General features: G+C 44.8%; 2 protein-coding genes across 4 annotated transcripts; one reads left to right on the top strand and one right to left on the bottom strand.

Moving 5' to 3' along the window:
- Positions 1-771: 771 nt before the first annotated feature.
- On the top strand, positions 772-22,427 carry med22 (mediator complex subunit 22). Of its 3 annotated transcripts, none has more exons than XM_048558625.2 (5): positions 772-877; positions 2,504-2,636; positions 8,413-8,493; positions 14,542-14,750; positions 21,225-22,427. In XM_048558625.2, the coding sequence occupies exons 2-5, from the start codon at positions 2,514-2,516 to the stop codon at positions 21,472-21,474; spliced, it is 663 nt and encodes a 220-aa protein (XP_048414582.2). In that variant the 5' UTR covers positions 772-877; positions 2,504-2,513; the 3' UTR covers positions 21,475-22,427. The 3 variants fall into 3 exon arrangements, with proteins under 3 accessions (XP_048414582.2, XP_048414581.2, XP_048414583.1); XM_048558624.2 differs by having other exon boundaries at positions 21,219-22,425; XM_048558626.2 differs by lacking the exon at positions 21,225-22,427 and having other exon boundaries at positions 14,542-20,808.
- Positions 22,428-24,908: 2,481 nt separating this feature from the next.
- Positions 24,909-27,547, bottom strand: pierce1 (piercer of microtubule wall 1). The gene is made up of 3 exons (XM_048558639.1): positions 27,370-27,547; positions 25,623-25,701; positions 24,909-25,172 (listed from the first exon to the last, which is right to left on the bottom strand). The coding sequence occupies exons 1-3, from the start codon at positions 27,522-27,524 to the stop codon at positions 24,984-24,986; spliced, it is 423 nt and encodes a 140-aa protein (XP_048414596.1). The 5' UTR covers positions 27,525-27,547; the 3' UTR covers positions 24,909-24,983.
- Between the last annotated feature and the right edge of the window lie 222 nt (positions 27,548-27,769).

Here is a 27,769-nt window from a genome sequence, read left to right as displayed (position 1 = left end):
GAATGTCGACTAGATGGGCTGAATAGCTTCTATCAGTGCTGTAATGGCAGTGCAAGCCACTGTGCTTCTGTAATTAGGAGACAGCAAGAACTGCCGATGCTGCACTCAGAGTTAACACAGCATGGAGCTGGAGGAACACAGCAGGCCGGACAGCATCACAGGAGCAGGAAGGCTGATGTATCGGGTCTGGAACTGGTGTAAACATCGACTTTACTGCTGCTCTGATGCTGCCTGTCCTGCTGTATTCCTCCAGCTCCACACCGTGTTGCCTGTCCTTCTGTAATTTCTGATTTTGGTTGTTTTTAATTTGATGGCCTCTGAATGCAAGTTAGTTACAAGAACTGTAAGAGATTTGGAGACCCTCAAAACCCAAGGACTAGGTCGTTGTGGGGCAGTGGGAGTACATTTGCTCCTGAGCAGGTAGGGCCAGGTTGAATCCCACCTGCTCCAGAGCTCAGTAATAACACATTTGAACATGTTGATAAGGAGAGTATAACTGTTAATAAATTGGTGGGGTGACCAGCCCTGTTTTCCCTGAACACAGCCCCACAGAAATTGGTTTATAACAATGGACCAACTCTATCTTTGTATTACAGTCATATGCACTTGAGACAGTGTGACCTCACTGGAAGTGACATGACCTCATCAAGTTGGCGGTGAATGATCACGTGGCCATTTGCTAATCCCTATTGGTTGGGTAGGGCTGAATGGCGCCACAGTCAGCCACACGCATCACGCGAAATATACCACGTGCACAGCTCGCCTTCCAATCAACAGTTGCAGGTGGTGGAGTTCCGGCAAACATCCCCCGCCCCCAAAGCTGCGGCCTGCACTGGGCCCCAGTTGGTTCGGACTCTTCGTTTGTCAAGCGCCTGAGGTGAGAATCATAATAAATGAACAGGACCGCTCCCTCGGCACTGACCCTCCGACAGCGCCCGCTCCCTCGGCGCCGACCCTCCGACAGCGCCCTCGCCCTCGGCACCGACCCTCCGACAGCGCCCTCGCCCTCGGCACCGACCCTCCGACAGCGCCCTCGCCCTCGGCACCGACCCTCCGACAGCGCCCACTCCCTCGGCGCCGACCCTCCGACAGCGCCCGCTCCCTCGGCGCCGACCCTCCGACAGCGCCCTCGCCCTCGGCGCCGACCCTCCGACAGCGCCCGCTCCCTCGGCGCCGACCCTCCGACAGCGCCCTCGCCCTCGGCGCCGACCCTCCGACAGCGCCTGCTCCCTCGGCGCCGACCCTCCGACAGCGCCCGCTCCCTCGGCGCCGACCCTCCGACAGCGCCCGCTCCCTCGGCGCCGACCCTCCGACAGCGCCCTCGCCCTCGGCGCCGACCCTCCGACAGCGCCTGCTCCCTCGGCGCCGACCCTCCGACAGCGCCCGCTCCCTCGGCGCCGACCCTCCGACAGCGCCCTCGCCCTCGGCACCGACCCTCCGACAGCGCCCGCTCCCTCGGCGCCGACCCTCCGACAGCGCCCTCGCCCTCGGCACCGACCCTCCGACTGTGCCCGCCCCCTCGGCGCCGACCCCCGGGCTGCGCGGCGCTGTCTGATTGACTGTGGCCTTGAACCAGTAGCTAAAAGACTTTACAAATTGTGAGTTAGTTGCTTTCGTCCTCTCGGAGTACGGTGACTCTACTATGTGTCGGGGAAGCCTTTTAAGTGGATTTGTTCCAATAGTGAAGTTATGTAAACAAAGACAAGTTGTTAGAGAAATTCAGGTTTGGCAGCATTCGTGGAGAGAAAGAAGGGACAATGTTCCAAGTTCAGAGCCTCTTCAATTCTTCGGAACTGTCTTTCAGCTTTTCCTCAGGTGAAGGTTTTGTCACATGAGAAACTGTCCAGGTGATTGCACCTCTGCTTGTTACAGCTCAGTAGAAATTAGAGCTGATTTTAGTGAAACAATTTCGTGAAGCGACTTGATCAAGTGGATGCTGAGCATATGTTTGCCCACATCAGCGAGTTTAGAACCAAGGGGCACAGTTCAAAACGAATGACCTCCTATTTAAGATAACCTCCTGTTTGAGATGAGAATTTTTTTCAGAGGATCATTTACTATTTAAATCCTCACCTACATTCCCTCTTAATTTCCCCACCATTTGCATTGAACTCCATGAGCGGATCATGGGAGTGTCAGCTTGGCCACATACCTTGAGGGTGACATTGATTATCTCTCCATCAACCAGTGGTCAGCGAATATACTTGAAGCTTAGTTCTGGTGATTTTTGATCTGCAAACGAGTCAGGGGTTATGGGATGAACAAGACGGCTGTTGGGGTTGAAGCCATATCTTTTCGCACAAAAGAGCAAGAAGCTCAAGAAGCTAAACAGCCTTCTGCTGGTCTTGCGTTCTTACTGCTGTCCTTGCTAGCGCCCGTGATCCTGGTAGTTTAGTACTGGTGGGCAACCTACACTTGTGCAGCTCTACTTAGGAAATTTTTCAAAAGATGACAGAGGATTTAGAGAAAGTTATGATAATGTTGCTTTGTAAATTTTGACAAGTTGATGCAGGATGTCACAGCAACGAACGCTACCCCAGAGTAAAGAGCTTCTGCTCCAGTCCTACAACAAGAGACTGAAAGATGACATCAAGTCAATTCTGGATAACTTCACAGAAATTGTCAAAAGTGCTCGGGTACGTAGAATCACATCAGGCCATTTGGTCTGAACAAATGTTTTTAATTTTCTCCTGTTTACCTTGAGGATCAAATCGCAACATGCTGAGTAGTGTTAAGTCCTAAATCAATAGTCTTTGTATTTCAGTGACATTCTACGTATAGAGTATCTAGCTCAGAAGCAGGCCATTCAGCCCATTAGCTGTTGCCACGATTTATTCGCAACGCGATTGAATCAATCTGACCCCACTCTCCCACTCACTCCCTGCCCACTTTCTAATGTTTTTCTGTTTATAATTTCCTTTTAAGGGAATGCAGAGATTTACTTCAACAGTTGTGACTGAGAATCCAACAAAGAATCTCAGAATTGTTGTGATGCAGAAAGAGGCTATTCAGCCCATTGTGTCTGTAGTGGCTGTGAGCATTTGACTTAATACTAGTCTGACATTCTGAGCCAGTATCTAAAAATGTTCTGATTACGCATTTTAATTTTTTTGTGATTATTTAAAGTATCTGCTTCCTCTTCCTGTTTCCCTGGCCTCTTGGACCAACCTCTGACTATTTATCCCTTTTTTAAACTTTTATCATTCCAAACCTCTAATCTTCTCTGTCCAAGGGGTAATAGACCACATGACATAGGAGGATTAATTAGGCCATTTGGCCCATCAGGTCTGCTCTGCCATTCATTTGTGGCTGATAAGTTACTCAAACTCATTCTCCTGCCTTCTCCCTTTAACCTTGGATCCCTTTGAGAATCAAGAACCTATCCAACTACCTCTTAAATATACTCAATACTGGGGTCCACAGTCCTCTGGTAATAAATTCCACAGATTCACCACTCTCTGGCTGAAGAAGTTTCTCTCCATCACTGTTTGAAAGGGTCTTCCATTTATTCTAAGGCTGTGCCCTTTGGCCCTAGTCTCTCTTGCTCATGGAAACCTCTTCCCAACATCCACTCTGCCCTGGCCTGATGTGATTCTACGTAATTTCTGTAAAGGGACTTTGACGTTGTGGCCATTTCGGAGACATGGATAGAGCAGAGACAGGAATGGTTGTTGCAGGTTCCGGGATTTAGATGTTACAGTAAGAACAGAGAAGATTGTAAAAGAGCGGGAGGTGTGGCATTGTTGGTCAAGCACAGCATTACAGTTGCAGAAAGGATGTTTGGGGACTCGTCGGCTGAGGTTAGAAAGAGCAAAGGAGAGGTCACCCTGTTGGGAGTTTTCTATAGGCCTCCAAATAGTTCCAGAGATGTAGAGGAAAGGATAGCAAAGATGATTCTCGATAGGAGTGACAGAGACAGGGTAGTTGTCATGGGGGACTTCAACTTTCCAAATATTGACTGAGAAGGCTATAGTTCGAGTACTATAGATGGGTCAGTTTTTGTCCAGTGTGTGCAGGAGGGCTTCCTGACACAGTATGTAGATAGGCCAACAAGGGGCGAAGCCACATTAGATTTGGTACTGAGTAATGAGCCTGGCCAGGTGTTAGATTTGGAAGTAGGTGAGCACTTTGGTGATAGTGATCACAATTCTGTTATGTTTACTTTAGTGGTGGAAAGGGATAGGTGTATACCCCTGGGCAAGAGTTATAGCTGGGGGAAAGGCAATTCTGATGAGATTAGGCAAGATTTAGGGAGCATAGGATGGGGAAGGAAACTGCAGGGGATGGGCACATTAGAAATGTGGAGCTTATTCAAGGAAAAGCTCCTGTGTGTCCGAGATAAGTATGTACCTGTCAGGCAGGGATGAAGCTGTAGAGTGAGGGAGCCGTGGTTTACGAAGGAGGTGGAATCTCTGGTCAAGAGGAAGAAGGCGGCTTATGTTAGGATGAGATGTGAGGGCTCAGGTCGCTTGAGGGCTACGAGTTAGCCAGGAAAGACCTAAAGAGAGAGCTCAGAAGAGCCAGGAGGAGACATGAGAAGTTGGCAGATAGGATCAGGGTAAACCCTAAGGCTTTCTACAGGTATTTAAGGAATAAAAGAATGACGTAAGTAAGATTAGGCCCAATCAAGGACAGTAGTGGTAAGTTGTGTGTGGAGTCAGATGAGATAGGGGAAGCACTAAATGAATATTTTTCGACAGTATTCACTCTAGAAAACGACAATGTTGTCGAGGAGAATACTGAGATACAGACTACTAGACTAGGTGGGATTGAGGTTCACAAGGAAGAGGTATTAGAAATCCTACAAAGGGTGAAGATAGATAAGTCCCCTGGGCCGGATGGGATTTATCCTAAAAGCCTCTAGGAAGCCCGGGAGGAGATTGCCGAGCCTTTGGCATTGATCTTTAACTCGTCATTGTCTACAGGAATAGTGCCAGATGACTGGAGGATAGCAAATGTGGTTCCCCTGTACAAGAACGGAGTAGAGACAACCCTGGTAATTATATACCAGTGAGTACATTTAAGTCTTCATTGGATAAGCATATGGACGTACATGGAATAGTGTAGGTTAGATGGGCTTGAGATCGGTATGACAGGTCAGCACAGCATTGAGGGCCGAAGGGCCTGTACTATGCAGTAATGTTCTATGTTCTATGATCTAAGTTTCAATTAGATTCCCTGTCATCATTCTAATCTCCATCAAGTATTGACCCAGAGTCCTCAAAAGTTCCTCTTATGTTAAGCCTTTCATTCCTGGGATCATTCTTGTGAACCTCCTCTGGATCCGCTCCAGGGCCGGTACGTCCTTCCCGAGATATGGGACCAAAAATTGCTCATGATATTGTAAATGTGGTCTGACAAGAGTGTTAAAAAGCAGCAGAAGTACGGCCATGCTTTTATATTCTAGCTGTCTCAAGGTAAGTGCCAACATTGTATTTGCCTTCCTACCTATTGACTCAACCTGCAAGTTGACCTAAAGAGAATCCTGGACTAGGACTGTCAGGTCCATTTGCGCCACCTCCCCCTCCCTCTATTTATTTCAGAGCCCCCTTCCCCTCCTCCATTTCTGAAGAAGGGTCTAGACCCGAAACGTCAGCTTTGCTGCTCCTCTGATGCTGCCTGGCCCGCTGTGTTCATCCAGCTCCACACCAGGTTATCTTCTTTCTTTCTTCGTTGTCCTCTGTTATCTTTGTAGACTTCCTAACCCTCTGGCTTCCCACTGCCCTTCGTTGTATTGTGTGCTTCCCCTTTTGTTTTTACACGATCCCTGATTTCCCTCATCACCATTGTACCCCACCATGCTGCTTTCTCCTAGGGATAAATTTTTGCTATGTCTCCTGAATTATTCTGAGAAACTCCTGCCATTGCTGTGCCACTGTCTATCCTGCTAGGCTCCTCTCCCAGTCAATTCTCGTCACCTCCACCTTCATGCCTCTGAAGTTGCCTATATTCAGCTGTAATACCATTACCTCTGATTCCACCTATTCCATCTCAAAAAGCAAAGACATTTATATTGTAGTCATTGCCTCCTAAGGGTTCCTTAACTTTCAGCTGCCTTATCAGCTCTGCTTCATTGTACAACACTAAATCCACAATTGCCTGTTCCCTAAGTGAACTCCACCACAATCTGCTCCAAAAAGCCATTTACAAGCCATTCCACAAATTCTTTACCTTGCCATCCATACCAACCTGATTTTTCCTGACCCACCTGCATATTGAAATCTCCCATGATCAATGTAACCATACCTTTTTACACACCTTTTCTATCTCCGGAGCTATGGTGTGGCCCACATCCTGACAACTGTTTGGAGGCCCATATATAACTCCCATTATCGAGTTTTAACCTTTGCAGTTCCTCAACTTTACCCACACAGATTCTGCATCATCTGATCATTTCTTGCTGTCAATTTAATTTTATTTCTTGCTACTAAGGCAAATCCACCCCCTCTGCCCACCTGCCTGCCTTTTCAATAGGATATATATCATAGAACATAGACATAGAACATAGAACATTACAGCACAGTACAGGCCCTTCAGCCCTCGATGTTGTGCTGACCTGCCATACCAATCTGAAGCCCATCTAACCTACACTATTCCATGTACGTCCATATGCTTGTCCAGTGACGACTTAAATGTACTTAAAGTTGGCGAATCTACTACCATTGCAGGCAAAGCGTTCCATTCCCTTACTACTCTGAGTAAAGAAACTACCTCTGACATCTGTCCTATTATCTCTCACCCCTCAATTTAAAGCTATGCCCCCTCGTGCTCGCCGTCACCATCCTAGGAAAAAGGCTCTCCCTATCCACCCTATCTAACTCTCTGATTATTTTTTGTTTCAATTAAACCACCCCTCAACCTTCTCTCTAACGAAAACAGCCTCAAGTACATCAGCCTTTCCTCGTAAGACCTTCCCTCCATACCAGGCAACATCCTAGTAAATCTCCTCTGCACCCTTTCCAAAGCTTCCACATCCTTCTTATAATGCGGTGACCAGAACTGTACACAATACTCCAAGTGAGGCCGCACCAGAGTTTTGTACAGCTGTAGCATAACCTCGTGGTTCCGAAACCCGATCCCTCTATTAATAAAAGCTAAAACACTGTATGCCTTCTTAACAGCCCTGTCAACCTGGGTGGCAACTTTCAAGGATCTGTGTCCATGAACACAGAGATCTCTCTGCTCATCTACACGACCAAGAATCTTACCATTAGCCCAGTACTTTGCCTTCCGGTTACTCCTACCAAAGTGCATCACCTCACAGTTGTCTGCATTAAACTCCATTTGCCACCTCTCAGCCCAGCTCTGCAGCTTATCTATGTGTCTCTGCAACCTACAGCATCCTTCGTCGCTATCCACAACTCCACCGACCTTAGTGTTGTCTGCAAATTTACTAACCCATCCTTCTATGCCCTCATCCAGGTCATTTATAAAAATGACAAACAGCAGTGGACCCAGCACTGACCCCTGCGGTACGCCACTAGTAACTGGTCTCCAGGATGAACATTTCCCATCAACTACCACCCTCTGTCTTCTTTCAGCAAGCCAATTTCCGATCCAAACTGCTATATCTCCCACAATTCCATTCTTCCGCATTTTGTACAATAGCCTACTGTGGGGAACCTTATCGAATGCCTTGCTGAAATCCATATACACCACATCAACCGGTTTACACTCATCTACCTGTTTGGTCACCTTCTCAAAGAACTCAATAAGGTTTGTGAGGCACGACGTTCCCTTCACAGAACTGTGCTGACTATCCCTAATCAATTTATTCTTTTCTAGATGATTGTAAATCCTATCCCTTATAACCTTTTCCAACACTTTACCAACAACTGAGGTAAGGCTTGGATATTTGGCTCTCAATCCTGATTACCTTGCAGATGTTTAGCTTTAATAGCTGTATTTAGCTCACAATTATAACTCTGTTTCCTCCAATCATTGATAAGCTTGAACATTTTAACCTGTACCCCTCAGCGTTTCCCAGAGAAAAGCATTTCTCAGTGCATACTGAGCCTAAAATGCACAGACCTCAAGTTATTGGGCCCACAGCAAATAATCGGCTGTTTTATCAATTTAATTTCTCCTGTCCTCCTTGTGATAGTCAGAAATTGAAGCCCTGATGCATTTAACTCTGGATCCCAATTCAGTTTATTAGTTCCTTTCCTTGTTTGAGGCACCGATCACTCATCGCTCATGATCGGATTGAATGGTGTATCAGCATTTAAGAGATGAATGGCCTCCTGCTGTTCCTGTAACCACTGTATTTGGTTCCCTGATCCACAATGATCAAAGTGGGAGTCCAGCAGCATGCTAGAACCGTGTGTATGAAGGGAATGGTCAGAAGCTTAATATAATGTTCCTGAGACACTGGTAATAAGTGTTCACCATAAGCTGACCTTTCAATCACAGGTTGAAGATGAGACGCAGGTATCCCGGGCGACGCAGTGTGAACAAGATCACTATGAGATGCATGTGAGAGCTGCAAACATTGTAAGTATTGTATGGGTCTGATGTATACCATTCACTTTCAGTATGGCTTTTTTCAAACCACCTTGCTGTGCTTTGTTCATTCTAAACTCTAGGTAGGGTATAGCTTTCACTCACCTATTGACTCTCCAGCAGTTTGCATCCCACATGCACAAACCCTTGCTGGTGTATGGATGCCATGTGAATGGACTGTGACTAGATAACAGATTCCAAATGCACGCGCACCCTGTTTGGGATGTGGGGTCCGCGTGTGCGTGCACTGTTTGGGGTGTGGGTCTGTGGCTGGGGTACTGGTCTGATGTAGGCACCGGTTTGGAGTGGCTCGAATCACTTGAGGAGATGCAGGAGCCTGTGCCTCCAGGGTCCAAACAGAGATGACATTTGAAGAGGAAAAATCGATGTGTGACTCCAGAGGGAAGCAAGTAAGTGACTGACTGGTGAGTATTGCTGCTTAGTGACTGAGTGTAAAGGATGAAGAGTTATGAAAATATTAAACGCAAGTGAGCTTTATCATGTATTTTTACATAATGCTTCATACCACCAGGAGGATGTATTACCTACTGACATTTATCGTAAGCAGTAGGACCTTTCTGATAGCAAGGCTTATTGTTAAAGGTTACACTTGAATAGTATTTGTGAGACTTATTAGCATTAATAAGTTTTATCAGAGATGACTAGGAATTTAGTTAATAAAATGGCAGGGCTGTGACTTTGAAGGTGCACATCCTGTGTGCTTTGTGGGAACTCCACAATGCTTCTCATGCTGTGACTAGCCATCTCTGCAGGAGGTGTTGTCAGTTACAGCAGCTCAGCCCAGGTTTTGGAACTCTAGCAGCAGCTGGAGTCTCTGAGGTCTATGAGGCTGAGTGATGTGGATAGCGTATTTATGGATGTGGTCATCCTACAACTTAATAATCTGCAGAGAGATGCACGTGAGCAACCAAGTTAGCGTGAGCTGAGTCGCTGGTACCACTGGTTGCTCGGCTGTACAGGACGTACAAAAAATTCTGGAAGAGCAGTAGTGATTGGTGATTCCAAGGGGTGGCAAGCTACCGTGTGTGAATTCATTTCAGTCCACAGTCAAAAGATCTTTGCCATTTATATAATGATTTGGGTGTGGATATAGGGGCTATGGTTAGTAAATTTGCAGATGACACCAAAATAGGTGCTGTATTGGACGGCGACGAAGAAGATTATCTCAGAGTACAATGGGACCTTGATTAGATGGGCCAACAGGCCAAAGAGCAGCAGATGGGGTCTAATTTAGATTAAATTTAGCTGCGTTTTGGTAAGATAAACCAGGGCGGGACTTAAACACTTAATGGTTGGGCCCTGGGGAGTGTGGCCAAATAGAGACCTTGGAGTGTAGGTGCATAGATCCTTTGAAAGTGGAGTCACAGGTAGGCAGGGTAGCGAAGAAGACGTTTGATATGCTGCCTTTTTGGTCAGAACATTGAGAAAAGGAGTTGGGAAGTCAAGTAGAGATTGTATGGGATGTTGGTGAGGCCACTTTTGGAATACAATGTATAGTTCTGTTTGCCCTACTGTAGGAAGGATGTTTTTAAACATGAGAGGGTGTAGAAAAGATTTACAAGGATGTTACTGTGACTTGAAGGGTTTGAGTTATAGAGAGAAGCTGAATAGGCTGGGGCTTTTTTCCCTGGAGCATCAGCAGCTGAGGCGACTTCAAAAAGTTTATAAAATCATGAGGGGCATGGATAGGGTGAATAGCCAAGGAATCTTTCCCCAGTGGGATAATCCAAAACTAGAGGGTATTAGGTTTAAGGTAAGAGGGGAAGATTTGGAAAGGAACTAAAGGGTAACATTTTCACACAGAGGGTGGTATGTGTATGGAAGAGGAAGTGGTGAAGGCTGGTAAAATTTCAACATTTAAAAGGCACCTGGATGGATATATGAACAGGAAAGGTCAAAAGCTGGCAAATGGGACTAAGTCAGTTTGGGATGTTGGGTCAGTGCGAATGGAACTGGACTGAAGGGTCTGTTTCCATGATGATTGACTGACTCTCTATATACAGAAAAATAAAAAAATATGGTCTTCACATGGTAATGAAATAGATTTGCCATGAAATTGCAGTGAAATTTCAAAAAAGTTACAATGCAGAGTTTTAATTGTCAGACTACAGACTAGGACAGTAGTATTGTGAAGGGCAAAGAGTTAAGAATTCCTGGAGTGTGTTTAGGAGAATTCACTCCAGAGGTATGTTTCTGGTGCACTGAGATAGGAAGTCCTGGTAGACCTGATTCTTGGGAGCGGGACATACGTCTTTCGCAACGTTCCTCAAAGCTGCGCACGTGTGTCGCTGATGTGTTGTTCTATGCACAGTAATCAGTGTTGGCATGCTGCTCGCAGCATTGACTTGTGCTCTGAAAGTCACAAATGGGTCTCAGGGCCCATGTAGCCATAAAAAAAGTTAGAGCAGATGTTGGTAATAAAGTTTAAGGTGATCATGGAACTAAATAATGAATTATTCAGAGTCAGAATATTTAATTGGGAGAAAGGCAATTTTGCGGTATCTAAACCAAATAAAGTGGAGTCAGGGGCTGACAGGAAAAACAGTAGCTGAACCGTGGACAACAAGTCAAAGAAGATGGGTACACTCAACATATATTCTTCCAAAAGGAGTGGTAGGATAAACAAATCTAAAACCCCAGATAACAGAAGGAATAGAAATTATGATTTAAAAGGGAAAAGTGTTCTTGTGACACATCATGCAGAAAATACAAGTGAGGACCAGGCTGAACATAGAAGGTTCGTAAGGGTGATAAGCATACAAATGAGAGGACCAAACAAGGAGCATGAAGAGAGCCTAGCAGTTAATATCAAGGCAATCCGAACATCTTCACTAGGCACATAAGTAGTTAGGTGGTATGGAATCAGTTTTATGTGGAGACAAGGGCAAGGCTGAGGTATTAGAACAAAGAAAATTACAGCACGCGATCAGGCCCTGCGGCCCTCCAAGCCCATGCCAACCCAGATCCCCCAACTAACCCTGTCACCTAATTTCCAAGGATCTGTATCCCTCTGCCCCCTGCCCATTCACGTATCTGTCCAGACACATCTTAAATGATGCTATCATGCCCGTCTCTACCACCTCCGCTGGCAACGCGTTCCAGGCACCCACCACCCTCTGTGTAAAGAACTTTCCACGCATACCTCCCTTAAACTTTTCTCCTCTCACTTTGAAATTGTGACCCCTAGTAATTGAGTCCCCCACTCTGGGGGAAAAAGTTTCTTGCTATCCACCCTGTCTATACCCCTCATGATTTTGTAGACCTCAATCAGGTTACCCCTCAACCTCCTTCTTTCTAATGTAAATAATCCTAGTCTACTCACCTTCTCTTCATACCAGGCAACATCCTGGTGAACCTCCTCTGCACCCTCTCCAAAGCATCCATATCCTTTTGGTAATGTGGCGACCAGAGCTGCACACAGTACTCCAAATGTGGCCGAACCAAAGTCCTTTACAACTATAACATGACCTGCCAACTCTTGTACTCAGTACCCCGCCCAATGAAGGAAAGCACGCTGTATGTCACCTTGACCACTCCATCAACCTGCGTTGCTACCTTCAGGGTACAATGGACCTGAACACCCACATCTCTCTGTGCATCAGTTTTCCCCAGGGCTTTTCCATTTACCATATAGTTTCATATTTTACATCTCTTTATGGAGGAAGGAGATACTGCCCAAGGCATTGTGAAGGTGAACAAAATTTTATCGCTAGAAAGGTTTGAATTTGATAAGGAGGTGATAGGTTGCTGATACATAAAAGTTGATAAGGCATCAGGACCTGAAAAAATGCATCCAATTATATTGAGGGAAATGAGAACGGACATTGCAGATGCACCAAAGATTTTTCATTCTTCCATCATCTTGGAGATCATAACAATGAACTGGAGAATTGAAAACATTACAACCTCACAGAAAAAGAAACGGTGTTGCGATAAGCCAAGCAGTTACAGACCAGTCAGTTCAATTTGGGGAAGCTTCTACAAGCAATAATTTGCGTAATCTGAATAGTCAGATGGATGTATGCAAGTTAACCAAGGAAGGCCAGGATTGAGTTCTGAAGGTTGAACTAACTCACCGGTGTGTTTTGATGAAGTAACAGAGGGTTGGTGAAGGTAATGCTGTGGATGTGATGTATGTGAAACAGTTCCACACAACAGATAACAGGGCTCGTGGAATGAAAGAGGCAGTAGCAGCTTGGATACAACATGATTTCTCGTTACTCAGCCAGAGTGATAAGTAACTGGCAAAAGAAGCATAAGTGTTATGAAGGAAAATGTTTTCACACAGCAAATGGCTACAGTCTGAAATGCACTGCCTGAGTGCAGTGGGGACAGATGTAATCAAGGCATTCTAAAGAGAATTAGAGATAATGGGAACTGCAGATGCTGGAGAATCCGAGATAACAAAGTGTGAAGCTGGATGAACACAGCAGGCCAAGCAGCATCTCAGGAGCACAAAAGCTGATGTTTCAGGCCTAGACCCTTCCGAAACATCAGCTTTTGCGTTCCTAAGATGCTGTTTAGCCTTCTGTGTTCATCCAGCTCCATTCCAGAGGGAATTGACTGGTTGTTTGAGTAAGACGGTAGAATTTCAAAAGGATGTAGCCAAGTTAGTGGAGTGGGCAGGTCAATGATGGATGAAGTTCAGTGATAGTTCAATGTGGAAAGAGGTGATATATTCTGATAGGAAGCTCGTGGGGAGAGAGAGAAGGGAAAAGGCAGTGTACAACTGTAAAGGAGCTGAAAGCTGGGTTTGCATGTGCATTAAAAAGACAAAGCTAACAGTACAGGTTAATAAAGCATACAGTCGCATACAGCATACAAGAGGGCACAGATTTAACATCATTGGCAAAAAGAGTAAAAATGACATAAGGAAAATATTTTCCACACTGGAGAGTTTAGGGTCTGCAGTGCACTGCCTGGGAGTGTTTTGGAGACAAGATCAATCCATGCTTTCAAATGGAAATTAGATGGTTATTTGAAAAGGCACAATGTGCAGTGATACAGGAAGAAAGCACAAAATTGGAACCAAGTCAAATACTGATTTGCAGAGTTGGCTCAAATGTAGTTGGCTGAACGGCCTCATTCTACACTGTTAATTCTGTGACGAGTGGAGTGAACCTTCTCTGATCTTGAAATGCAGTTTATTTTTTTCAAATAAAGATCACAACTATACACCGTACTCCAGATATGTACCTGTACAGCTGCAGTAAACATCCCAACACTTGCATTCCACTTGGCTTGAAATAAACCTCAATGTTCCATTTTTCTTCCTAATCACTTTTGGTACCTGCATGCTGACTGTGATCTCTCTCCGTACCACAGAGTTCTGCAATCTCTCCCGGTTTAGGTGCTATACTACTTTTCTATGCTACCGTATAAAGCAGAAAAGTTTGCATTTTACAGTGGTCTTTCTCCATCTGTAAAATTTTGCCCATTCCCTTAATGTATTTATATCCCTTTGCAGACTCTGTGATCACTTCACCATTTACTTTACCTACCTACCTTAGTAACATCAGCAAATGTAGCTGTCATATTCATAGAAGCCCCACAGTGGGAGAACAAGCCACTCAGCCCATTGAGTCCACATCAACCCTCCATAAAGCAGCCCACCCAGACCTAATCCCCTACCTCATCCCTGTAACCTTGCATTTACCATGGCTAACCCACCTAGCCTACACACCACCCCTGGACACTACAGGCAACCTAGCATTGCCAGTCCACCTAACCTGCACATCTTTACTGTGGGAGGAAACCAGATTATCCATGGAAACCCATGCAGACACAAGGAGAATGTGCAGACTGTCGCCCTTCACCCAAGTTATTGCTAGAAACTGTAAATAGTGTGGGCCCAGCTCTGATCCCTCTGGCACTCCATTACCTACAGGTTCACATCCTGTCTGTGGTAATATGTTACCCTGTTCATCATATGCTCTTGTGTAGTAATCTTTTGTGGGACCTTCTGTATTGCCATAGTCCATGATTTTGGCTCTTGTTTATCTGCTGCCCTGGCGCTAGGTGCGAGCTGGTGAGTCTCTGATGAAGCTGGTGTCAGACCTGAAACAGTTCTTGATCCTGAATGACTTTCCCTCGGTGAATGAAGCCATTAACCAGCGGAAGCAGCAACTACGAAACCTGCAGGAAGAATGCGACAAGAAACTGATCACCCTGAGAGACGAGATTGCAGTTGATCTCTATGAGCTGGAAGAAGAATATTACTCCTCCAGGTACAAATAAGACAGAACTGTCCTCGGCACAGCCTCCAGAATGTTCCGTGAGCAACCACAAGAGTGCCTTTTAACACTCACATTACCACAATGTGACCCAGCTTCATTCACTCACACTGTAACACTCTCCTAATCTCACACTAACCTTCTCATGCTGTAACAATCCTAATCCCACACTGTAACACTCTCCTAACCTCACACTAACCTTCTCATGCTGTAACAATCCTAATCCCACACTGTAACACTCTCCAGTTCCATGGTATGTATTGCCTGGGTAGATGAGGCTGTACCTCTGTATTTTTAAACTCTGATATTATTCACCAAACTCCTCATTATTACTCACTAGAAATGCGAGTCTTTCTCTTTTTGTTATGATGTGGGTTGACTTTGGGCTCTAGTTGAGGCTGTTTAAAAATATTCTTTTACAGCACATCTTCAGTTGAGACTGATCCTGATCCACCAGAACCCAAATGTCATGTTAGGTGTTGGGAAGGGTGGTGCTGGGCAGAGGGTGGTTTCACTTATTTACACTTCGTCCCTTCTTGACAGAACAAATTCCCGGTTCCTGACTGTAAATCATTTTGGGGATCCTACGGATTCTCCCCACCATGTGTCTGTTGGAGTTGATTGAATTGATTCCTCATGAGTCAAACTCTAACATTCCTAAATGTCACAAAGTGACTGATTTCTTTTTGAAAAGGCCATCTCCACAACGATGCTCACCAATCGGCAAGCATTTTAAACATTCCTGGGCTCTACACATTTCACTAAAACATTAAGTGCAATTCTGAAACTGTGCTGCAGCATCTCCTGTTGGAATTTGCCCCTGCTGCCACTTTTGTGTATCAGGGACGATAATGGTGCTTCTATAATGTTGAACCAAACAGGGCATTTACAATTGGCCAAGAATGTCTGCTCAGCTTTTACTGCAGTAAGAATCTGGGAATTTTTACTACGTAAAATGGAATTTTATTGTAAAAAATCATTCCCCAGTTTAGTAAGAGATTCTATTTATCTCAAATTTTATAAATGCTTTTCTACAACATGATATTCATGCATGTTATGAATATAGAAGTACCCTGTTTGTTAGATTTTTACTCTTCTCAAGTCCAGTCTTCTGTGCCGGATTTGGTGGGGAAACAGTCTTCTATTTGTTTGAAGTTATACAACATTGCAGCCTTAAAGCGATGCTCAGTTCCTTCACATGAGGATAAGAAGTTAAATAATGTTTTGTGACCAGGGCCTGTGACTATGTGTTACTATTTATACTAAAATCATTTCAACAACCATCAACGTTTTCAGCAATGCGATTTCGTATATTTCTGTTGTGACCCTTTCTGAAGGTGGCGGATGGCACGGAACTGTCTAATTCATTATCCTTTCCTTTCCCACTGCCAAGTGTCTCATTACTTTCTGACTATCCCATACTAATCCAAGGATTATGAGCTGCTTGCACACCCCAGTGTATTAGTGTTATAAATTACGAAGTTGCTATTGCATGCAATAGGTCAAGATAATTAGGCAGAGCCGACATGGTTTTGTCAAAGGGAAATAATGTTTAATTATTGGAGCTGTTTCTAACAAGTAACTTGTTCTGTAGATAACAGGAAGCCAATGGATATATTGTACTTAGATTTCCAGATAAGGTGCCCCATCAAAGATTTACAAAAATAAAAGTTCATTTTATAGAGGGTAAGAAAATGGTACGGAAGAGTGGCTGACTGACTGACCTCTTCTCTTTAAGTTTTATATAAGTGATTTGGATAAAGAGACTGAAGGTTTGGTAGTTAAATTTGCTGATGATGCAAAGATAGGAAAGTGAGTTGTGACAGGGACATAAGGAGCCTACAAAGGGATATAAATAGGTTAAGTGAGTGGGCAAACATCTGGCAAATAGAGTTCAATATGGGAAAATATAATTTTATCTCTTTTGGTAGAAGTAATAAAAAGAAGCATATCATCTAAATGGTGAGAGGTTGCAGAGCTGTAAAATGCAGAGGGATTTATGAGTCTGAGTGCAGAATCACAGCAGGTTAGTGTGCAGGCACAGTAAGTAGTTGGGAAAGCTGATCGAATGTGTTGTACAGCGAGGGGAACTGAAAGCAAGAGTAGGCAGGTGATGCTGCCGTTAGTGAGATAATATCAGGAGTACTGATCCTTACAGAAGGATGTTAATGTGTTGGAAACATTAACTCGGAACTGTTTAGTAGGCTAATGCCTGGCACGATCAGCTTGCCTTCCAAGAAAAGGCAAGACAGGCTCGGCCTGTATCTTAGAGTTTAGAAGAGTCAGAATTGACTTAATTGAAGTTTACGAGATCCTGAGGGGACTTGACTGGGTGGATGGGGTGAAGTTGCTTCCCATTGTGGAAGCATCTAGAAATGTGGTTATAGTTTAAAAATAAGGATTTTCCCATTTAAAACAGAGGAGGAACTTTTTTTTTGAGGATTGAGAATTTTTAGAATTCCCTTACTCAAAGGCAGTGAATGCAGAATCTTTAAGACAGATTAAATTCTTGATTATCAAGGGAATGAAAGATAATCGGAGGTATGCAGGAATGTAGAGTTGAGGTTAAAATCAGATCAACCATGATTTTACTGAATGGCAGAGCAGGCTTGAAGGGCTGAGTGGCCTGTTCTTGTTCCTTGTTTGTATGCACATCATTTAACATTTCAGTATTATATTCTGTGTACATTCTGTAATATCAATAGAGTGGCTTAAATATACATCCCATGATATCAGTCTGACTTAGCTGTACATGCCAGGGTATTCCCCACACGCCCTGTAATATTCTGTTGTGCTATATGTGCATCCCATAATAGTCCCCTTCAGTATGTTCACTGTACATTCTGAAATTATCTGTGTAGCTTGTAATAACACTCCAGGGTTTAAAATCTCATCGCAGTCCCAGGTGGTCAGTGAGTAATTTTGGGAATTGCTGGGAATCAGCGGATAACCTGGTGATCAGTTCTGCTGAAGCCTCTGTTCTGGGCCACTGTGTTCACGGTCAATTTGCAACCACTGGACTTTGGAGAGCCCAGTTCTATCTCCAGCCTGAATTGAGTCCATGGGCTCAGCCATGACTGCACTAGCCTGAGCTAGTGAGGGGAAAGGGGCTAGGAGGGGAGGAGCCCAGCCACAGCTCCTGTTCATGATCAGTGTTCAGTGTTTTCTCCTATGTGCACACATGTCCACAATTTGGCAATAATCAGTTAGAGTTCAGCTGTTAATACACAGTCAGATAGTTCACGTTAGAAACCCACACATCGACTTGGAAAAATGGGAATGCAGAACTGCCACTGACACTCGCTGATGTGTAATCCCTAGAGTATCCCAAACTGTATCCGTCCCACACCCCTAAGCCTCTTCACTGAAATGAGCCATTTAAAATCAATGGAACCTTCTACATCATGAGTAACTAAACCCATTTTTGTGAAATGCATGCTTTAATCTTTTTTGAAAAAAGTGTTGCCATTCAGTCTCCCACCCAGAGCTATGATAATTTAGAGTGCGGACTAAAAATGCGAACTGTTTTCACTTATTGAACCTTGCAATAGTGAGTGTTACATTTAATAATTGTCATTTTGTGCCTTGTTCACTGTTCCCAACATTTTCAAAATGAAATTTGTTTTTATATCTGTACTTAATGTTTATTTTTGTTTAAAGATTTATATATAATTTAAAAACCATATCCTTCATTCAATTAAACATTCCAGTATCTCACTTTAAAGAGTCAGCATTTTAAATACTTCCTAAATAAAGGTCAAATCAATAATCACCAATCTCTGTCTTTCTGTTTCACATCATCTCATTGAAGTTTCCTCTGCTTTGCACCTGCCATTTGCTTCTGCTGCCTTTCAAACACAAGCCATTTTATCAATTAAATTAAAATAACCTTTTAATCACAGAGCAGATTTTTAGAAGATTTCAGTCAGTGAAAGCAGCACCTAGTATGTTACCAAGAGGAGCAGACCATGTTCTGTCCTCGGGCTGTGCTGGGCTGGGTGATCGTTACTGGGGAGAGGAATAGCGTCAGTACTATTGATGCTTGTAGATTTCAAGGTTAGAGTTCCAAATACTGACCAACTTTTTCAATAGTTTTCATTCAGCTGTGTGATCCCTCTTAGTTATCACCACTGTGCCTATCCTGGGAGTGTTTGGGAACAGTGTTGAGGAAGCTTTGTTTTTAGATTGAGTGGAAGGAACATGATATCTAACACTGTTGTTCCTGCTGTAGGTTTTTTTGGGGGGACTGTGTGGAGAGAGCTTAACTTACTGCTTAAAAGAATAGAAGGAGCTTTACTCTGTGCCCTACGCTGTGCTGTACCTGTCCTTGGATTGTCGGGGACAGTAAATAGGGAACAGTATTCTGTACCATCCTAATCTTGGGACAGTTTGATAGGGATGGTGTGGAGAAGCATTACTTTCTCTTTAAAGGAATATAGGGTGTTTTACTCTAACCCTGTGCTGGCCCTGTCCTGGGACCATTTCAGGACAGACTAGAGAGATCTTTGCTCCATATGAAACCCCAATGCTGCATCTGTCCTGGGAATCTTAATGTGGCCTGTATTGTTGTGTGGCTCATTTTTCTAAAGCAAATTCATGTTCGACAACAAATTGCATTTATATTGTGCCTTAAATGTAATTAAATAGCCAAAGGTGTTTTTCAGGATGTTACAAATCAAATTTGACACAGAGCAAAGTGATTCTATATCTCCTGGTCTTCCACAACAACACTAGAACAGGTCATAAAAAGACTGGTCAAAGAGGTAAATTTCAGGAGTGGCTTGTTGTTGGAGGAGGAGGAGGAGGAGGGATATAGCAGTTCAAGCAGAGAATTCCAGAGCTGAGAGTCTATGAGCTGAAAGCACAGCTGATTAAACTCAGGCCTTCAGAATTATTGGAGGGTTGTGGGTCCACATGGAGCATTTGAAAACCCAAGGCATGTATTTGATTAAAGGCGTTGCTTAATTAATTGTTTGAGAGGTAATGACACTGGATAGGTAAGGGAGATCCAGTAAATATAATAAATGTTTGGATTTATAGGCAGCATTTATTAAGAGCCCGTGGTGTTCAGGGTAATATATTGGCATGGATAGAGATTAGCTGCTTCCTGTCCACGAGCCAGTGGGGTAAGGGGATCTTTCTCACATTGGCAGTGTGTGACAAGTGGTTTCCACAGGGATCAGTGCTGGGGCCACTGCTGTTTACAATATACATTAATGACTTGGAGGAAGGAGTGAATGTACTGTAGCCAAGTTTGTAAACCAATTTTTTTTTTACAGAGGAGACTAGTGAATTGCAAGAGTGTTACAAACAGTTTACAGAGGTACATTGATAAATAATTGAGCAAAACATTAGCAAATGGAGATTAATGTGTATAGATGTGAAGTTGTTCATTTTGGGAGGGAGAACAAAGGAACAAATTATTATTTAACTCGAGAGAAACCACAGAAAGCTGCAACACAAAGGGATTTGGCAGGGACTTGTGCATAAAACACAGGAAGCATATACAGGGGTAGCAGGTAATCAGTCCGGCTGATGGAATGTTGCCCCATATTTCAAAGGGGTTAGAGTATAAAAGTAGGGAAGTTTTAACTGCCACTGTACAGAGAGCTGGTGAGAGCACATTTGCAATAATGTGAGCAGTCTTGATCCCTTGCTTAAGGAAAGGCACAAATTCATTGGAGGCAGTTCAGATAAGATTCACTAGGATGATCGTTGGGCTAAAGAGAGAGTACTTTACAAGCAATGTTTGAACAGGTTGGAACTCAACTCTCTGGAGTTTAGAAGAATCCGAGATGATCTCATTAAAACATTTGGGTTTCTTAAGGGGCTTGCCAGGGTAAATGCAGAGAAGGTGTTTCCCCTAATAGGTGAGTCTGGGACCAGATGGCATAGTCTCAGAATAAAGGGGCACCAATTTAAGACAGAGATGGGGAGGAATTTCTTCTGGGTTGGAACTCCTTGCCACAGAGAGCTGTGGGGACAGAGTCCTTGTGTGTATTTAAGACTGAGATAGATTCTTGATCGGTTGGGGAATCAGCGTATGGGGAAAGGGCAGGATAGTGGAGGGTGTGTGCTGAGGGAGGGTCAGGGGGTCCACACGCACTAGACCAATTAAACTGAGAAAACATCTGTCCTGTCAGGTCTGTATAAAAGATCCAAAAACTTTACAAAGAAGTGGAACTCAAATAATCTCCCAGTGTTTCTGGGAGAACAGTTCGCCATCAGCTGTCATCAATCAAGACTGCTGATCTGGCCATTATCGCAAGGGCTGCTTGTGGCAGCTTAAAGTGCGTTCATTGGCTTGAAGCATTTTGTTACATCCTAAGATGGTAAAAGGCACCATAAAAATGCAAGCACATCTTTCTTTGTCACTAACAGCCTTGATGTTTTGTTGTACTCTTGACTTGTTCTTGCATCCTTTCCCCTTCTTTCTTAATGCCATTTTTTTTCCTGGCCAAGCTACAGCCTGTGGGATGGTGCTGACCTCCCGCTTTGTGAAGCGTACCGGAGAGGAGGGGAGGAGGAGGAGGAGGATGAGGATGAGGAGGAGGAGGAGGAAGAGGGATTGGTCACACCCGAAGAAGAGATGGTGACAGAGATGGCTGGGTCTGCGTCGACGGTTGCAGGAGAGTCTAATGGCAGAGTGGCTCTGAGTAATGCCACCACCCAACCACAGGTGAATGGACACAGCACAGGGAGTACTGATCCCGTCTGAGGACAGTGGGGGTGGAGGGGGAGCAGCAGCAGATTGAGGCTGGTCAGTAAATGAACCCCACACCACCCAGTCCTGACTGTCACTCCTCCCTTGATGGATCAGCTCAGGGCCTGAGATACACTGGAATAATCAGATACTGCAGCAATGAAACTTCACACACTGCCTAGCCTGATCTATACCATATAGTAGATGTTTTTGATAGGAAATATGGAAAAGTTAAAAGGAATTAGTAGGATATTACAGGTTTCCAGTGCCCATACTAGACTGACCCACCAGTGTCTGATGAAGCCTCTGACTTCATGTGGGGTTGCGTGGGAAGGTATGCAGGAAGTGGTGAATGAACAGTTCACCGTCATCCATCGACCAGTTTCACTCTCTGCATCCCCCAGGATTGGGAGACCCCCATCCACCCACCATGAATTTTCAACTTTGTTTTTGAAAAGTGTTCCTTAACTTGCAGTCCAGTTTGACATCAGTTTCTTTCCTTGCTTTGACCCTGTGATGTTGACTGAGCATGTGTTGTATGACTGGGACGGGCTTGTCTAACATAGATAAGGGGTAAAGATGGGGTAGGGTCTTTTGGAGGTGAACCACTTAGACAAGAGAATGAAAGATGAGTGGCAGGTCCTAGAAATAATTGAAGATTAAAATGAACTGCAGCACTGCCCTGAAGCTGTGACTAACCAACCTCATTGTAAGCCAGAACAGTATTAAATAACATGGCCTGACGCTGTCAGATAACCAGAACCTTTTTTTTTAAAACAACAGCAAGTTTTATGTGGTAACAGGAATTGTAAATACTAAGTCACATTCTGTAAGCCTTGAATTTGTTAGTAAACTTAAATCTATCGTGTTTATCTGTTTTGTTCTGTCAATTGTTGGAGGTGACAAGCACGTGGATGAGTATCACAGTGTCAGCGATCGAGTTTTGAATGGGGTTAATTTAATTAACGTAACACAGTCAAAGAGGCAACAAAGGTGCTACAGTCCGAAAGCTGTTGTTAGACGATGAACAGCACAGATCCAAGGGTTTTTCCAAATATATCCTGCTATTAAATCATAAAATCTGCCTTGAAGTCTCTTTAAAGCCTTTATCAGACTTACTTAGAAAGTTACCTGCCTTTCCAAACAAGAGCGGGCAATCTCTGACCTTCCGACTTTGTGCTTTCAAGAAGTCTAAAGTGGCACGGTGGTTCAGTGGTTGACACTGCAGCCTCACAGCGCCTGGGTCCCGGGTTCAATTCCAGCCTCGGGTAACTGTCTGTGCGGAGTTTGCACATTCTCCCAGTGTCTGCATGGGTTTCCTCCCACAGTCCAAAGATGTGCAGGTTAGGTGGATCGGCCATGCTAAATTGCCTGTAGTGTTTAGGGGTGAGTGTGTGTGTGAATTATAGGAGGATGGGCCTGGGTGGGATGCTCCAAGGGGCAGTGTGAACTTGTTGGGCCAAAGGGCCTGTTTCTACACTGTAGGGAATCTAATCTAATCTAAACCTGTCATCTCTTTTCTAAGAAAGAACAAAGAACATATGTCTGTTGTAGGTTAGGAGAAGGTGAAGTGAACTTATTAAAACCAATAAGATCCTGAGGAGAAATGGGTCCTGAAAGTATGGTATCTTGTGTGAGAGAGACAGGGACACAATTTAACACTAAGGTGTCTCCCACTAAAGACAAGCGAGAGTTTCTTGCTCTGAGAATCAGGTGTGGAATTCTCACTCTCCTCGGGACTGATGGCATTACTGAATATTTTTAAGACCGAGGTAGGTAGATTCCTTACTGACAAAGATCTTTGGAGGTAGTTGGGAGAATGGATTTGAAGACATGTTCTTAACAGCCATGTTATTGAATGGGGGAGAAGGCTGGATGGCCCAAACAGCTCACTGCTCCTAATTAAGTGCTTGTGACAGTGATACTGAATTTAAGGTTATTTTCAGAAAATTTTAGCTCGGGTTGTGGATGGGATTGTAGACTTGCTCACCAAGCCTGTGTGTTTGGTTACGACGTTCCATCACCCTGCTAGTTAACACCGTCAGTGCACCTCTGGTGAAGCGTAGGTGTTCTGTCCCACTTGTTATTTCTGTGTGCCAGTTTGCTGGGGTGGTTGATGTCACTTGCAGTTCTGACTTTGTGGTTTGCACTGGACACGATATACAATGTGTTAGTTGGAGTTCCAGTTGGAATGCCAGGCCTAGATGCAGGATTCCCTCAGTACTGACCCTCTGACAGTGCACCACTCAGATTACTGACCACTGACTGTATGGTGCTCAGTCAGGCCTACATTGGAAACCTGGCACTAACATTTGTATCTGGACATCAGCCCTGCTTAACAATGCAGAAGAGGCAGCTACAATGTCATTTTTGTACCATTGCAAGATGCCCGAAGTGACACAAATCACAAAGTTAATATTGTATCAGAGATAATGGGAACTGCAGATGCTGGAGAATCCAAGATAATAAAATGTGAGGCTGGATGAACACAGCAGGCCCAGCAGCATCTCAGGAGCACAAAAGCTGATGTTTCAGGCCTAGACCCTTCATCAGAAAAGAAACATTTGTTAATGAATTTTGGCAATCTGAAACTCTCCTTTACAAAGGCTGTGAAGGCGAGTAGGGGGATCTTGACCAATCAGGTTTGTTAAAATCTAACCTTACCTAATAAAGGACAAGAACACGGTCCACAAATGTACAACAGGGAGAGAGAAAATAAAAGCATTTATTTTTCTAAAACCAGGAACCAGCCTGAGCATCCAGCATTCTACAGTCTGGAGTCTGAAACTGTATATTCTGTATCTCGCTGTGTTTGCTCAGTATAATTATTTCTAGCATTTAAATTTGTCAGCATACCCCTAGCTCTTTGGCATTTGTCAGTCCATAGAGATCAATCCCAGGTACTGATGCTCCAGATTGTAAGAATGGAATTATGTAAGGCTCGCCTCACCAGCACAGCTCTGCTTTCCAAAAGCAGCCAGACATTGTCATCATATCCATACACAGAACACCCTGTGGTACAGTCACTCATTATTTTGAGAAACTGGAGGAAGGTATAAATGATCACTGGTACCTGTAACGCTCCAGCAGTGAGGCCCCAGAAACACCAGCAACAGGTAAATAGACATTCACAATGAGGGAACCAGTGGGAACAGAACACCAGTAGAAAGGCACGAGGGAAACCAGTCTTTGCATTAATGTTTCCTGTAAAATACATAGTGTCTTCAACAGAGAAATACTCCTGCAGCACTGCCACCCTCCTTTAAAAAGAAAAGCACTGACCCTCCAGTTGTGTCTGAATTAGGAATTGGATCTCAGTGAATCTCTATCTTTCGCACCAACTGGAACGGTTGAAGCAATGTGAATTGTCATTTTTTTAAAGAAAAGACAAATAGTTTTGAGTTTGTATTAAAAAGATGTATTTAAATACAATGAATGAAAAGTTTTACACAGAGGGTTGACAGCGTTTGAGAAGCTGCAACAACATATTTGTATTTGGAGTTTGTGCAGTAACAGGGCCTTGCCTAATCTGTGAAGGAAGGACCAGCAGAGAAGTAGGACCGATGAAAGTTCAGCCGGTCCTGGAATGTGATCAGGTTTTCCGGTCCAGTGACCAGCGATTTTTCCATGCCAACGTTAAATCCATGGTCCTTGTACATCCCACATTTGCTTAAATGTTCTGAAAGTTTCTGAGGCACCGTGTAATAGCTGGTCTGGAAAGTCAAGCGGTCAGCAACGATGAGAATGGGGTAAGTTACACCCACTTTGATCTGCTACAGATCTACAACCCAGTCTCTCCACGGGGGTACGGCTCCCACACACTGACTGTCACTGCAGTACAGCTTCCATGCACACCAACCCTCACCAGGGTACGGCTCCTACACACACTGACTCTCACTGGGGTACAGTCCCACACACACTGACTCTCACTGGGGTACAGTCCCACACACACTGACTCTCACTGGGGTACAGTCCCACACACACTGAAACTCACTGGGGTACAGTCCCACACACACTGACTCTCAGTGAGGTATGGATCCCAATTATGTTGAATTTGTCAAACTGGACAGCGACTATAAATTGGCCATTCAACCCCACATGGCTGTTAGATTTCTGTGAAATTCCCATGAAACCCGATGACTTCAGCGAGTGACGTTACTTACCGGCATTTCATGAACTGTTGGCTGCTGACTGCCATAGGTCTGGTTTGTCGTCCTGTACAGTGGGTTGGTTGGCCGAGATCTGTCAATTGTCATTCAATGAAATGCAAGTCTGGTGATAATCAGATATCAAACATGTGCATTTATATAAATACTGTCTCTTGGGCTACTCCTGAGAAAGGCCATTCAGCCAATCACCTTTCCCATTGTTTACCACTGGTTGCTGATCAAACTATGACCCGGACGAGGCTGTTCAGCCTCTCTTCCGGTTCTTTCATTCTTTTATTGGAGGTTGACAGGTCTTTTAATTTCCATTTACCTTGAAAAGTGTCATCAAACAACAATGAACGATTCGCTGTTTTGACTTTTTTTTTCTCCTGCAGCAAACACTCAGCACTCACCCTCCCTCAGATACAGTTCCACTGCTGCCGTTTTTTTTGAGTGAGGAGGAAAGTGTTTCAGATTTCTGCACCCCTTTGTGAGGAGTTACTACTTGATACCAACCACAACAGCCCCAGGCTCTGACGTTAAGGTTCTACACCAGGCCACCACCTCACACCCCTTTTTCTGGCCCTCAATCCTTTTGCCCTTTACTAAGAATCCAAGAGCAGACCCTTACGCTGATCCTTGATCTCAACTCCATTTTCCCATATCTGTTTCTTCCCTGAGGGACAAGGTATCACGGTGGCCCAGTGGTTAGCACTGCAGCCTCACAGGGCCAGGGACCTGGGTTTGATTCCACCCTCGGGTAGCTGTCCGTGTGGAGTTTGCACATTCTCCCCCTGTCTGCGTGGGTTTCTTCCGGGTGCTCCGGTTTCCCCTCTCAGTCCAAAGATGTGCAGGCTAGGTGGCTTGGCCGTGCTAAATTAGCCAGGGGTGTGTGGATTTAGATGGGTCATGGGGGATGGGTCTGGGTGGGATGCGGTGTGGGTCAGTGTGAACTTTTAGGCTGAAGGTCCTGTTTCCACACTGTAGGGATTCTATGATCTTTCTATCCCAACGTTAAATATACTCAGCAGTTAAACAGCCTGCACCCTCTGGAGAATTCCAAAGATTCACAATTCTCTGAGTGAAGAAATTTGTCCACATCCTGGGCCTCAATGATAATGCCCTTATCCTGAGATGGTGCCCCTTGTGCTAGGCTTTCCATCCAAGAGAAAACACACCTCAGTGTAACCCTGTCAAGCCCCTCATCTCTTTAATGTTTCCATGAGATCACCACATAGAATCATAGAATCCCTACATCCCCCCCACCCCAGGAGAAGCCCTGTAAATACTGACACACTTCCCTGCCCCAAGGGAGCCTGGGAAACTGACATACTCCCCCTGGGGACCCTCCTGTAAACACTGACACACTCCCCCTTGGGACCCTCCTGTAAACACTGACACACGCCCCCTGGGGACCCTCCTGTAAACACTGACACACTACCCCTGGGGACCCCCCCTGTAGATACTGATACACTCCCCCTGGGAACTCTCCTGTAAATACTGATACACTCCCCCTGGGCACCCCCTGTAAATACTGACACACTCCCCCTGGGAACTCTCCTGTAAACACTGACACGCTCCCCCTGGGCACCCCCTGTAAACACTGACACACTACCCCTGGGGAACCCCTATAAATACTGACACACTCCCCCTGGGCACCCCCTGTAAACACTGACACACTACCCCTGGGCACCCCCTGAAAACACTGACACACTACCCCACACCTCCTCTCCCTCGCCGGTGTGAAATCCCAAACCCGTACCCATATCCCTGGAAACAGCTCGGATGCTCGAATCTCTCGGGGAGGCCAGGTTTCACCCGGTAGTACTCGCTAGTCCGGGACGGGGCGGGGGGCTCTGGCTCTGGGCTGGTTTTCAGATATTTCACGGTCGGTTCCTTCACTCCGCACAGAGACATCTCGAGAAAATGCAGCAAGATCGTTACCAGGCAACGAACTGATACATTCCAGACCAGCAGTGTTTCAGCAGCCAATGGGAGACTCTTACTGGGGAACGTCTCCCACACCTTCGGGCAGTGCTCCCACACACACTGACTCTCACTGGGGTACAGTCCCACACACACTGACTCTCACTGGGGTACAGTCCCACACACACTGACTGTCACTGGGGTACGGTCCCAAACACACTGACTCTCACTGGGGT

This window comes from Stegostoma tigrinum, chromosome 29, assembly GCF_030684315.1.
Source record: "Stegostoma tigrinum isolate sSteTig4 chromosome 29, sSteTig4.hap1, whole genome shotgun sequence".
Classification (NCBI taxonomy): domain Eukaryota; kingdom Metazoa; phylum Chordata; class Chondrichthyes; order Orectolobiformes; family Stegostomatidae; genus Stegostoma; species Stegostoma tigrinum.
The sequence above is the reverse complement of the archived record's forward strand: the minus strand, read 5'-3'. Positions and strand labels throughout refer to the sequence as shown.

Coding starts and splice junctions, on each gene's coding strand:
- med22 (XM_048558624.2), top strand. CDS start 2,514: ATGTCACAGCAACGAACGCTACCCCAGAGTAAAGAGCTTCTGCTCCAG. Junction 8,494..14,541: donor ATGTGAGAGCTGCAAACATT/GTAAGTATTGTA, acceptor CCCTGGCGCTAG/GTGCGAGCTGGTGAGTCTCT. Junction 14,751..21,218: donor GAAGAATATTACTCCTCCAG/GTACAAATAAGA, acceptor TTCCTGGCCAAG/CTACAGCCTGTGGGATGGTG.
- pierce1 (XM_048558639.1), bottom strand. CDS start 27,524: ATGTCTCTGTGCGGAGTGAAGGAACCGACCGTGAAATATCTGAAAACC. Junction 25,702..27,369: donor AGCTGTTTCCAGGGATATGG/GTACGGGTTTGG, acceptor GACAATTGACAG/ATCTCGGCCAACCAACCCAC. Junction 25,173..25,622: donor CAACAGTTCATGAAATGCCG/GTAAGTAACGTC, acceptor TTGACTTTCCAG/ACCAGCTATTACACGGTGCC.